The following is a 13,717-nucleotide window of genomic DNA, read 5'->3' as shown; positions in this document are numbered from 1 at the left end:
AAAAAAAAAAGGTGAACTAATACCTTTTGTAGCAACCTGGATGGAACCGGAGCCCATTTTTCTAAGTGAAGTATGGCAAGAATGGAAAAACAAACAGCACATGCCCTCGCTACTAAACTGGAATTAACTGACCCACACCTGTGTGCGCATTCCGTACGTAGTAAAACTCAAGGGAAAGCAAGCGGGTAGGAGGGGCCAGGAGGGGCCAGGAGGAGGGGGGTAAATTCACACCTGATGGTACCGTGCACTACCTGAGTGAGAGGCACACTCACAGCTCTGACTCAAACGGTACAAAAGCTATTCATGAACCAAAACATTTGTACCCCCATAATATTCTGAAATTTTTTTAAATGGACATTATTTAGATACCACTGATAACAAATTTTAGTTCCCTCAAAGCTAATATTAGAAGAAACAATTTGAGAGCCCCCATTAACTGTTCGTCTAGGACCCTGTTAAATGCTCTGGGACATCACACTCGTTTTATCTGCCTTGGTCTGTCTCTCACAGTCTTTCTCTAAACAAAGCAATAATGTATACTCTCTCTTTTAAGCACAATATACAGACATACACGCTTTCAATTAAACTCTTTTTTAAAAATGGTTTTATTATCATTGTTATTGTTGTTAATTAGAGACAGGATCTTGCTCAGGCTGGTCTTGAACTCCTGAGCTCAAGCGATCCTCCCACCTGGGCCTCCCAGGACCATAGGCATGAGTTGCAACATGTGGCTTCAATTAAACTCTTACGTTTACTTTCTTTAAATTTTCAGGAGAAACTATTTTCTGACAAAACTGTAAGAAGAACATTTCACTAGACAGACTGCATTCCACGGTTTCAAATTCAGAGAGGGACATGGCGTGTCTCACAGACCTTCCCCATATGCCAAGCCATCGGGGAGGACGTCACTTATAAATATCCGGCTGAGATGCTGCTGTCCATCCACCTGCGCTGTAACTGCAAACCCTAGGAATAAAAACAAAAGGAAAAGAGTCTAAATTCACCACACTTGTTACTTTCTCCAAGCCAATCACCAGTATTTCCCTTGAAAATCTATTCTCATAAGTACAGTATATTGCAAAAGTCTAAATTACAACTGTTTTGAAAGCACTAAAATTTAGCAGGGGCAGAAAAAGAAAAACATGTCGCATCAGAAGGTATAAGAAATATAAGAGCACAATGTCATTCAAAAGTCGAGACCATACAGCCACGTTCATGGCGGCATTATTCACGACAGCCAAGTGGTGCGAATGACCCACGCGTCCATCGACAGATGAGTAATAAAGAAAATGGGGTCTGTACATACAAGGAGATATTAGAAAGAATTTCAGCCTTAGAAAGGAAAGAAATTCTGGCACACGCTACGACCTGGGTGAACCTTGAGGACATCATCCTGAGTGACATAAGCTGGTCCCCAAAAGACAAATACTGCATGATTCCACTTACATTGAGACAGCTAGGGCAGTTACAGTCACAGACAGAAAGTGGAATGGTGGGCGACGGGCGCTGCGGGACAGCGTGAGGGGAACTGGTACTCAGAGGGTACAGGCATTAGTTTAACAAGATGAAAAGCGTTCTGGAGATGAATAGTGGGGGGAGGGGCACAACGTTACTCACATGCCACAGAACCACACCCTTTAAAGTGGTTAAGATGATAAACTTCAATGTTCATTTGTATTTTACCACAATTAAAAGATTTCTTAAAATTATAAAAGTTGAGACCAAAAAATACTCCTACATTAAATTCAGTTCAATACAGTAACTACTTGTTGAGGAAAAACCACGTGTGGGTTAAGCACTTTAAGAAGGCAGGAAACCCCTGGGTGAGTGCAGCGCGTGCCCTGAGTATCACCCGTGTGACTGTGTGCCAAACCCATGAGACCCCCCTCCTCCGAATGCACCTCCCCAGCTTGGACAGCGTCCTCGTCTCCAATGCCACAGTTGGGAGCATTTAAAGATAGGAAGTGTGTCCTGTCCCCTACGCGTCCTCTATGCTCCTGGGAGAGCCTGTCGGACTGTGGTCTCTCCAGAAAGTCTCTGCAAGTTTCTTTATTGGGTCACTCAAAAACAAAGAAGATACACAAATGGCAACCTCAGAAAGCAGAAGGAAGGGCCAGAGAAGGAGAAAGAAGGAGAAGAAGGCTTCTGAGGAAACACCAACAAAACACAGGTGGGAACAGAGTTTACACGTTAGAAAAGAACAAGTGACATAAAGGAAATACATAACATATAATTTAAACATATTATTAATCTGAACCACTTAAAGGAAAATAACTCTGTTGTCTCAACATATTTAATGATATAATGAACAGTCTTTCTATGGAGATATTTACTGATCATTATCTAGCTGTTGAGTTCCTCTGCTAAAATAAAAGACAGGAATGAACTTTAGGATGTGAGCACAATCCTTGCCTGTTTACAAATGCAAGAATTAATGCTACGAAGTGATTTTGGAAGGACTGACCCTTAATTCTTAAAAATTCAGGGAAGTGAGAAGCTAAAGCGCTCAGTCAAATCTTCTTCAAGAAAGTTGGGCCTTTGGTCAGTTCCTGAAGGACGAGTGGGATTCCTATCATCAGAGAGGAGGTGGGGACCAGAGAAGGGTGGCGGGTGGCACTGCGAGTGGGAGGAGGGAGCTAAGAACACAGAGACCAGAGATGAGAGGAACCACTGAAGGAATGGTGAGTCCGTCGCTGAGAGCGGCCTCTGGGGCACAGTCAATTCGCTGTGATCGTTACTGTCACTATCGTGTCACCTCCCTCCTCCACCTTTATGTTCATCCCTTCTCATCACTTTAGCATTTTTCCCCAATAGTGATACCTATCTTTTCAGCCTGCTAATGTCAACACATAGAAATGGAGGAAGAGGGCGGCGCCTGTGGCTCAAGGAGTAGGGCACCGGTCCCATATGCCGGAGGTGGCAGGTTCAAACCCAGCCCTGGCCAAAAACACACCAAAAAAAAATTAAAAGAAAATAAATAAAATAAAAAGCCTACAAAAAGAAAAAAGAAATGGAGGAAGAGAAAGGAAGTTCAGAAACTATATTCATGCGACTATATGTGCATGCGACTTGGGGGAAATTAGGTCCAAAGACATGGGGGCAAACAGGCCTGGAAGAACACCACCCATCTGTGACCAGGGTGCTCCTCGCACTTACCGAAGTCAGACGTGCTGTTAGGCTTGGTGAGCTGCACGTCATAAACGCTGAGCGGAAAGACTTCTATTTCATCATAAACCTACAAGAGGTAAAAAACAAAATCAAAGGACCTGATGTCCTGGTAGCCTAAAAAATTACATTGACACTTTTTTCATACTAAAATAAGAAAGCTATAAAGAAAATGCCCTTTCTATGGAGACTATTTTCTTACTGGATACCAAATTTAAATAGAATTTTTCCCCAAAAGCCACATTTACCAAAAATCAAAAGGCCACAGATATGGTTCAGATTTCCCTTTCCGGGGCTAACACACACCCACCTGCTCCTGCATGTACTCATAAGGTGCGGGAATGCAATATTCAATGCTCTCATCTACTAGTTTCCGAAGCTGTAGGCCATAGTGGCTGGGTTCCAACTGCCTCATCTATAAAGAGAGCAATAGTTATTGAGATTTAAATGTTCTTTCTATATTCATCACTTTTCAGCAGCCTCATTAAAAGCCAAGGTTGAAATCTCCAAAAGAATACTACGTACAAGCCATTGAGGTGGCTCACACAGCGAAATCTTAGCACTTTGGGAGGCCAAGGCAGGAGGATGCCTAGAAGCTGGGAGTTTGAGATGAGCCTGAACAAGAGCAAGACCCTGACTCTATAAAAAACAGAAAGATTAGGGTGGCGCCTGTGGCTCAAAGGAGTAGGGCACTAGCCCCACATACTGGAGGTGCTGGGTTCAAACCCAGCCCTGACCAAAAAGTGCAAAAAAATTTTTTAAATAGACTAGCCAGATGAGGTGTTGCATGCCTATAATCCCAGCTATCAGGAGGTTGAGGTGGGAGGTCAGAAGTTTGAAGCTCCACTGAGCTATGATGATGCCACTACACTCTAGCCAGGGCAACAGAGTGAGACCCTAACTCAAAAAAAAAAATGTATATAATTTGCTGAGTGCTCAAATTCAAATACTTGTATGTAAAAGAGAAAAAGGACAAATAAATTATTTCTAAGGTTTTCTCTAAATGATATTGTTTATCACTAAAGACAAGAGATCCATTTTAAGAACTATAGTAGAGGGCGGCGCCTGTGGCTCAGTCGGTAAGGCGCCGGCCCCATATGCCGAGGGTGACGGGTTCAAACCCGGCCCGGCCAAACTGCAACCAAAAAATAGCCGGGCGTTGTGGCGGGCGCCTGTAGTCCCAGCTACTCAGGAGGCTGAGGCAAGAGAATCGCTTAAGCCCAGGAGTTGGAGGTTGCTGTGAGCTGTGTGAGGCCACGGCACTCTACCGAGGGCCATAAAGTGGGCCATAAAGTGTCTCTACAAAAAAAAAAAAAAAAAAAAAAAGAACTATGGTAGAATTTCTTAATGGTATAAGACCCCCTATCATCTCAGCAAATGCTCTCTCTTTAGTATACTGGTTGTAACTATCTTTGTTTCCTATTATTAGAATAGAGAGATTTGTAAAATGTGAACAAATCAGAATTGAACAAAATGTGAACAGACTTCAGAATTAAGAATTTCCTACTCCCAAAACTTTTCAAAAGGACAATGTGTACACACACACGTATCTTCTCTTTCTCTCTCACACACATTTCCATTAGTAAGAAATTAATCTTCACTCTAGGCTCCAACCCACTATTTCTGACACCCTCTATCACTTAGAAAATGAGTCAATTTAATAGCTGATACCAATGGTATAGAAAAATATTGTTGGTTTCTGAACAAAAATCTTACATACTGGGCCAAAAGGAAATTAAGCACACACAGATATAAGCTACATATAAAAATACACAGCATCCTAATGCTGCAGGTCGGAGTGCCAACGGACTAAAATTAAACATTATTCACATCTATTAAATGTACTGGTTAAGAGTTACCAAACTCTACATGCTTAATTGTTACCAAACTCTACTCTTGTGTTCAACCATTTCACATATTGGATTATATTTAATCTGGAAATTTAAACATATTTAAGCTCTACTATGCCACCTGCTGGTCCAAAAAGGCTGATCTGATGTGCAGGATATATTTCCTCTTGGAAGGCTCTCTTTAAGCCTTATCATAAACTTCCTTTTCAGATTAGTAATAAAAAGTCAGTTGGAGTAATGAATAACACATCATCTTATATCAAAGTCCATGAAGCAACTGTAAATGCTATTTACTTACTTTTCAACCCAGACAAACCTGGTCAAGTTATTTAGGATTAAATCAAACTACTTTGAAGTTTATGTCACCTTCATATAGAACACCATATTTAAGTTACTTAAACAGCAACTGACTTCAAAGTTATTCTAGATAAAAAGGATATCCAGAACATTATTAGAATAGCTCAGGTCCTGAGTGAAAGCATGGGGTCATGACCTAATAACTCATTCTTACAAAAGGATCAAGGGACAACATACAAATTAATAAATATGTTAGTGTTAATTAATAAATGTGCTAACATGTTCCCTACAATAGAAAGTGAGGTTGTGAACACCACACACTAACTTAGACCCCCTTAGGAGGCCAACAGTAATGGTTACTTCTATTCAGATGTATATATCTGCAGCAAAACCCGTTACCTTGCAGGCCAAAGTCAAAATATCTTCTACTCTGTGTTCTGGCTTGATTGTCACAGTAACTCCCTGATCATCCTGAAAGTGAACATAAGTCTGGATTTCCCAGGCATTGTCTCGGGGGACACCATCCACTGGGGAACCATACACATGCAGTTCTTCGACCTGTTTGTAGATGCCAAAAGAAAACACACACAGATTTGATAATCAAATGAAAGAAACCACTGGAAGAACATCCTCTTAATTTATGGAGTATTTATAGTAAACTCTTTGATGCTCTTCCCCTCCCCAGCTTCTCACAACCCTCTGAGGCAGACCATGCTTCCTCACTGGTTGATGAGGATGAAACTGTCAGTGGCCCCCGGCCCTGTGTGTTTCTTGTGCTGTGTCAACTTGCCACTCACACCAAGTTAGGACATGCACTCCACGTAAGCCTGCTGCGGGTCCCATCTCTCTACTCCAGAATCGTGGCTGAGAGGGCCACTCTAGAGCCTGCCCCTGAGACCCAATCCCTCCCCAATCCCCTAGTGAACTCCAGACACACTCTCGTCCATAGCCACCAACACCAGCCTACTGCCTAAGCATGAACTTACAAGGCTCTCTCTCCATGGTACTTGTTTTATAAAATTGACCCCTCATCCTGGGGAAAGCTTTTCTCTATCCTGCACATAGACACTGTTAGAAAATCATCCCAGAACACCTACCAGAAGCCTTTCCCCAAGAAGTTTAGTTTGCTAAACTTCACCATCACAGCAGTTTGACATCTTCATACTAATATGTATTTTTATAATTTTTAACAAAAAGTAGTATTTCTTAAGCAACTGAGAAATGTTTCTCTCTAGCAAGATTCCCCTATGAACATGGTAGTAAGGAAAAGAATTGGGGATTTGAAAGCAAAGGTCACAGACTCTACCACTTAACCAACAGAGTGACATGGAACAAAGCAGGTACCTTGTTAAGCCTCAGCTCCCCGAACGGTGAAAAGTGGCATCATTAATATGATTCCTAAGTTTATCAATTAACAATACAAGCTTTGGAGAACAAAAGAGGTCACATATGTGAAGGACTTTACACATCAGAAAATGTTACCTGTTCATATGATCACCTATTACATACCAGTCAGCATCCCTTACAGTTACTGCTGCTGGAAGATTTTACTTTGAATTCATGCATTTTTAAGCACAAAGTAAAAGATCCTCCTATATAGGATTTAAAGACTAGAATAGGGCCAGGCACAGTGGCTTATACCTGTGATTCCAGCATTCTGGGAGGCTGGGGCAGGAGGATTGCTTAAGGCTAGGCAGTCAAGAACAGCCTCAGCAAGAGAGACCCTATCCCTACAAAAAATAGAAAAATTAGCTGGGTGTGGTGGCACATGCCTGTAGTCCCAGCTACTCTGGAACCTGAGGCAGGGGGATCACCTGAGCCCAGGAATTTGAGGTTGCAGTGAGCTATGATGACGCCATTGCACTCTAGCCCAGGTGACAGATGAGACCGTCTCATAAATAAATGAGTGAATGAATCAAAGAGTAGAATAGATGTAAGAAACAAATGCCAAAGAACAAAGCAAAGGAAGAATTGGTCTTTCTGCATCATCTTTTTGAAAGTGTTGTGCTCAACTCTGAAGTGACATTTCTGGATCTGTCATGGATCTGTCACTTTTTCAGCACATTTTCCTGAAAGGATGATCACAGCCAGAAAGAACCGCCGCTCGCATGCCAGCTCGAAAGAACAAGAGACAGAGCAGATGCCTGGAGCCAAGGATGCCAGGAACCAGCCTGGGCACCGTGCTCTGCTGAGGGGCTCCGTGTCACACAGCGCTCGGCTTTCCTCTGGTTTGCTCTCCCAGGTACTTCTTTTCACCCGGGCAGTGATTCCAACCAGGTGTGCTCACAACAAACAGGTGCCACCTTAAAGGCACAGGCCCCAAGTCTGAAGCTACATTTGTCAGGAAGCCATCTAGGGCCCAGCAGAGGACACTGTGGAATAAAGAACCACACATAGAGCAGGGCCGAGAGAGGAAGCCCCAGAGACAGCTGCAGAGCAATCTGCCTCTCATCACCAGCCTCGGGGAACAACGCATTCACAGCTGCGCCCTGTCACCCTCTCACCCCACCTGCACTGTTCATCACAGGCAGACTGCACTTCACAGGGCCAAATGAAATAAATTCTGGACCTTTATGAAAGTTCACTCACCTCTCACAACCAGCCCTCTCAGGTAGGCACTGTCATGACCCCATATTTAACAGGTGAAAAAAAGGCTCAGAAACATCTAGAAACTTGCCCAAGTTCAAGCAACTAGGGACTGAGATACCTCGGTGATTCGAACTCTAGAAGTTGACTTGAGCCTGTGCTAACTGCCCCTAAACTATCCAAAAATGTCAGCCTGGCAGGTGGCTCCCTGCTAGACGGGCACAGCCTTTGCATCACACTGCCAGACACACCAGGGTCCAGATGAACAAAACAGCTCACCCGAGATTCCTCAGAAAGGGGTCATGCTCCTGCTCTAGACCCCCTAGTCCACTTTCCTTTGCCTGCTGACACAGCCACATGCTGAAAACACACGCATCTCCCAGCCTTACTCAAAACGCCACCCTTCTCTTAATGAGTCTCTACTGTCTCCACCTAATGATGTGAATTTACTCTATATTCCTGGCATCGCACTTAGCAAAGCCCTGATCATATCATGGTCATTTCTAAGTCCCCGCCCCCCACACTCTCAGTCTCCTTTGGCCCTTAACACAAGGTGTCCCGAACCAGGAACACACCCAGCGCATGGGGACAGAGCTGGATACAACCAGCAGTCCCTAGTCATACCCAGGCACAGAAGGTCAAAGCTGTCCATTTCCAGTACCTTATTCAAATCTGTTTATACAATGTCAAGTTCTTAATACTATCTCAAGTTCCAAGAAATTAACAAATTATTAAAGGGGAACAAATCCTGGATAAGAGAAAAGTGTGCCGGTGGATGGAGGGATGGAAGGAAGGACACAAGAATATTCCTACTACATTCAGTTGAAGAAGGTGCTGTGCGATGCCTTCTCTGAGCCATTTTCTGAGTGTACACTGTTGACCTAAGATGCAGTGACAGGAGAGAAGCTGCCTGTCAGGGATTCCGACCCTTTCAAGAGACCCCTCAGTAAAAATTCAGATGTGATTGTTTTCTGTGTGCAAAGCCCATACACACACCAACATGCGTATCCCACAAATGGGTACAGTGCAAGAAAGGTGAAGCTTTTAAAGGAAGTAACAAGAATGTGGAATTGATTAATTAATGAGAATTGGAAAAAGAATGAGGCTACTTGGTGCTGACAGGTCTCCTGGGTTGCTATAAACTTCGCCCACAGGAGAGAAAGCTGGACTCATTCCATCGAGAAGGGCCAACGCTGTCCACACTGAACACACACGTGCTTTAGTTCCAATAAGTCAGAGAAAATACTCTCTTACGTTCTCTTCATAAAAGGAGCAGAGAATCTTGAAAATTAGCCCTCCACCCCCGCCCCCATTGAGCCATCTGGAAAACTCTTTTCTCAGCTCATTATCCTTTTCAAAGGTGCTGTTAGATGAAGCTTTGTAACCACTCACCCAGAACTCCAGGGATGGCTACCTCTGCCAAGGCCGTCCACCCTCTCTCTTACTCCATTTCCCTTCCTCGCCACCCCCCCCAAAAGAAAAAATAATTCCTAACTAGCCTGTCCAAGGTCTCAAATCCTAGAGAATAAAAATGGAGGCAACAAAAACGTAACAGCAGAAGGACAATCAGGGCCAAATCCCGGCCTTGTTAGGGCTGGTTATCTAACATCTCTGCACTTGAATTTCTTCACCTTTAAAAACACCAGCCTCACTCGAGGTTAGGAGACGGATGCAGACAGCTGTGCAGGCCTAGCCTAGATTGTGACATTATACTGCAGCGGGCACAACCACTGCAACTCAGTGACAGTCACTACAAAGAACTGCTTGAGAATCACCCCTTGCTCCAATACCTGGGGTCACTGAAGTGGTCACCTGGTAACCGCTGCTCAGACCACCATGTGGTCCTATTCTGACCAGAAAGGGGACCCTGACTGCACTGCAGCCACCCCACGGCAGACTAAGCAGTGAACATCTGCAGATCTCGCCAGCTCTCCTGGTAGGGTGACTTCTGCAGAAGCATTATTACGATGATTACATGAATGGTCCTGAAACCACATGTCAAATTACTCATGCTCAGTATGCAGCAAGGGGAGAAAATTGAAACTCCGCGTGTTGTCACAGCAGATGCTTTTGGATCAAATGGCTCATAATTACTACTTGGATCGCTGAAGGGAAGTGAGAGGCAAAATCACAATCTGGCTGTCACAAATGGGCCCACACCATCGCGGTGGCTGATAGAGGGAGAGTCTATTAGCAAGGGAGATGAGGAGAAAACACAAAAGGGACTTGCCTGCTCTCGGTTTCCCCAACAACAGCAAAACGTCATAGAGGAGAAAGTGTTTATTTCCTTCTTGGGCAAAGGCCCAAATATCACTGATAGGAAGGGGAAACAAAGACCTAGCTAGCTAGCTGAACATGCCTGTGTATGCGCATGGACGCCCAGGGAGGTTCCACACAAATGTTCTATTGAAACAGACTACCGCCCTCTGGTCAAGACAGAGGTGTTTCATATTTTCCATTTAAGAAACCAACATTAAGGTATTTTTTGTCTTCAGTTTGGAGCTAATGACTAATGTAACAATACTCCATTCACTTGCTGCCACAGAAGTCGGGACACCCCAAGCCAATTTTCCAGGAGAGAGGGCTAATTTCTGCAAGGAAGCTTCTGGGGTCGCTGCCATCCTGAGGCTCTGTGGGGGTTTTGTGTCATAATCTCCATGACAAACACCTCCCTTCAAAGGCTGTATGGGACTCATTCTTACTCATCAAGAAGTCACTATGAAAAGCTTTCATAGGGACTTTTTAAAAATGCTCAAGTAAGACTGGCTTTATTCCAACTTTAACAGATTTCAAATTAGGGTGACTCACTGTTGGGCTGTAACAGGACGCGCCAATTAGAGTGGAATATTTAAAAACACGCGTGGCCCTTCCAACGGCCTGTGTTATACAAATGGAGGACATAATGTACTTACAGTATAAAAATGGATGTTTTGCACAGGTTATAAACATTCTCTAAGAACGATTAGCAAAGGAAAACTAGAAAAATAAAATTTTTTTTTTTTTTTTTTTTTTTTTTTTTGAGATAGTCTCACTCTGCTGCCCACGCTAGAGTGCGATGCAGTCATCATAGTTCACGACAACCTCAGACTCCTGGGCTCAAGTGATGCTCCAGCCTCCCAAGGAGCTGGGACTATGGGCACCTGCCATGATGCCCAGCTAGTTTTTCTATTTTTAGTAGAGATAGGGTTCTTGCTTTTGCTAGGGGTGGTCTCAAACTCCTGAGCTCAAGCAATCCTCCAGCCTTGGCCTCCCAAAATGATAGGATTACCAGTGTGAGCCACTGCATCCAGCCTAAGATATTAATTATTAAGCCAACTCAGGCAGAATTTTTGGTCCCAAAGATATAAAAAAACCAAAGTACACTCTTTTTTTTTTTTTTTCTTTTTTTTTTAGAGACAGAGTCTCACTTTATGGCCCTCGGTAGAGTGCCATGGCCTCACACAGCTCACAGCAACCTCCAACTCCTGGGCTTAAGCGATTCTCTTGCCTCAGCCTCCTGAGTAGCTGGGACTACAGGCGCCTGCCACAACGCCCAGCTATTTTTTGGTTGCAGTTTGGCCGGGGCCGGGCTTGAACCCGCCACCCTCGGTATATGGGGCCGGCGCCCCACCGACTGAGCCACAGGCGCCGCCCCAAAGTACACTCTTAGTTCCATTTGCCATTCTGTTTGAACCTAGTTAGTTATCTAAGTACGATGACAGATGCCCCATTAAAACAGTCCTATAAATGAAAGGAGTTTCTTCAGTATCGAGTAATGCCTAGTAAATATAAACAGGAACGACTGTTTGGATACATGTGCTTTTTAAAGAAAACCAGATGCAGTAATAATACATTCCTCCCACCCCTTAAAGCATTGATGGGACCTGCTGATTAAATTACAAGAAGATAATTTGAGCCCAACACAAATAAGCACTAAGCTTAATTCTCACCGTTAATGGCTATTTTAGCAAAATTTAGTTTCAAAGTCCATCATAAAACCTATTAATAGAAAGTGCTTTGATAATATAATGTCTTAGCTTTCAAAGTAAGAATTTTAAATTGTTATATAATGCTAGAAGAGATATGACCCTAAACTTAGGGGCTTTTACTGGAGATCAAACAGTTCTTTTCAGCCATTAAAAAACTATATCTAAAATAATTTATCACCAAACTTACTATATGAGTACTATACCCTTGGAAGTGTGCTGTACATCAAGAATATACAGATAATCACTTCTCATGCATGTATAAATTCTAGACTCAGTGTCCCAATCACAAGCTTTCCCGGGAAACAACATCTACCCGTAACAGGATGGCTAGTGGTAAAAGACAGTTAAGTATAACGTTTAGTAAGAACTGAGCAAATAATGATGCTGCAAAAGTAACAGCAAAAATCAAGTCAAGTTCCCAGAGGTCCGTGTGATTTAACCTGGATTTTGAAATAATTATTATTTTATAAAAAATAAATAAAATGAATTTCTGACCCATTCTGAGCTCATCTTTCACTATGCAGGACACCTCAGGCACAGTCACCAGGGGGCGGTTTCAAAAATAGGGCAGCACTGGGAGAGGCTTGGGGCTGCCCCCACCCAGGGCAGAATATGTGGCCGGCTCTGTTGTGTATTTTAGGATCTCACTCACTTCCCCAGGATATGCCACAGTGTCTGACACTCCACCAGTCCTCAGTTTTTTCGAGCTGAATTCCCAATTCACTGAATCATCCCCATTAACTTATTAAAGAATACTTCCTGCTTCTGCAAAAGCCTATGAATTTTGTCCAAGCCTACCTATTAATATCAGTTTTTTAACCTCAACAAATAGTTTTCGACAAAGTTTGTTGGGGGCAGACTGGAGATAAAATGATTTGGCAGAGGAGAAGACGGAGAAATACCTCAGAAACACGCAACACAGCTTAAGGGGACAGCATGGGTTGGGGAGTCGCAAAGAAGCAGCAGCACAAACCGGGCCAGCCTTGCCACACTCTGGGTTCCACCTGGAAATAATTCTGAGGATTTGTGGGATGAGAAGCAATCCCAGACACTAGAAAGGGCAGTTACCCAGCTCTACCAGAGACACTAAGCTTCAAGACGCTTAGCACAAAACGTGCTATTTGTGTGAAGACCCCCTGGCGATCCTGAGAAGATAATACTATTTTGGATCCACTGCACTCTCAAAAGAGGCTGAGGGTAGAGGCGCATAAATGGAAGAGGCTGTTCCGCCTTCAGCCTCGTCCTGTCGCTAATTTTAAGATGGCATTATCATGCATTTAGATGCCTCCAGAAATATTTAGCATTCCTAGAGCACCTTTAGTTACCCTCTAGGACCATTTTAATTCTAAATTTACTTTTTACAGATTCGTATAAAGGTTCTGAACCAGCATTTCCCACTGAACTCAGCGCTGATGTCATCAATGTGAAACAAGATGGCTGCCACCTGCAGCGACGTTTACCTCACTGGAGTTACTGGTGTTCTGAGGTAGTTGAGTTCCAGAAAATCCATGGCTGCCACTTGAATCAAATATCTGACAAGGAGAAAAAAGACTAATGAAACGGCTCTGCCAGCTACCCTGTTTCTGCACTTAAAAACTGAAGTTCTATATTCGCCTAAGCCCAAGAGCTGGAGGTTGCTGTGAGCTGTGACGCCACAGCACTCGACCCAGGGCGACAAAGTGAGACTCTGTCCCTAAAGAAAAAACAAAACTGAAGCTCTGTAACAGTTTCTAAGATCTTCCTACCATTATCTATACCATCTCCTCTTCTCATGCATTTAAAGTTTTAACTCTGAGGAAGAAGTTACTGGTTTTTCTTTCCATACAGTTAAATATTTTACTTTTCCTTGAT

The 13,717-nt window shown here is 43.4% G+C and overlaps 1 protein-coding gene across 11 annotated transcripts in view; it reads right to left on the bottom strand.

Annotated features, from left to right (window-relative positions):
- The window catches only part of TIAM2 (TIAM Rac1 associated GEF 2), a 220,952-nt gene that overhangs the window by 57,297 nt on the left and 149,938 nt on the right, over positions 1-13,717 (bottom strand). For all 11 annotated transcript variants that reach the window (XM_053592932.1, XM_053592935.1, XM_053592938.1 and 8 more), the window contains 5 exons: positions 13,327-13,398; positions 5,712-5,870; positions 3,476-3,580; positions 3,157-3,235; positions 874-966 (listed from right to left, as the gene is read on the bottom strand). In XM_053592932.1, the coding sequence (XP_053448907.1) occupies positions 874-966; positions 3,157-3,235; positions 3,476-3,580; positions 5,712-5,870; positions 13,327-13,398 (508 nt within the window). The remainder of the gene's footprint in view (positions 1-873; positions 967-3,156; positions 3,236-3,475; positions 3,581-5,711; positions 5,871-13,326; positions 13,399-13,717) is intronic.

This window comes from Nycticebus coucang, chromosome 5 (genome assembly GCF_027406575.1).
Source record: "Nycticebus coucang isolate mNycCou1 chromosome 5, mNycCou1.pri, whole genome shotgun sequence".
NCBI lineage: Eukaryota > Metazoa > Chordata > Mammalia > Primates > Lorisidae > Nycticebus > Nycticebus coucang.
The sequence above is the reverse complement of the archived record's forward strand: the minus strand, read 5'-3'. Positions and strand labels throughout refer to the sequence as shown.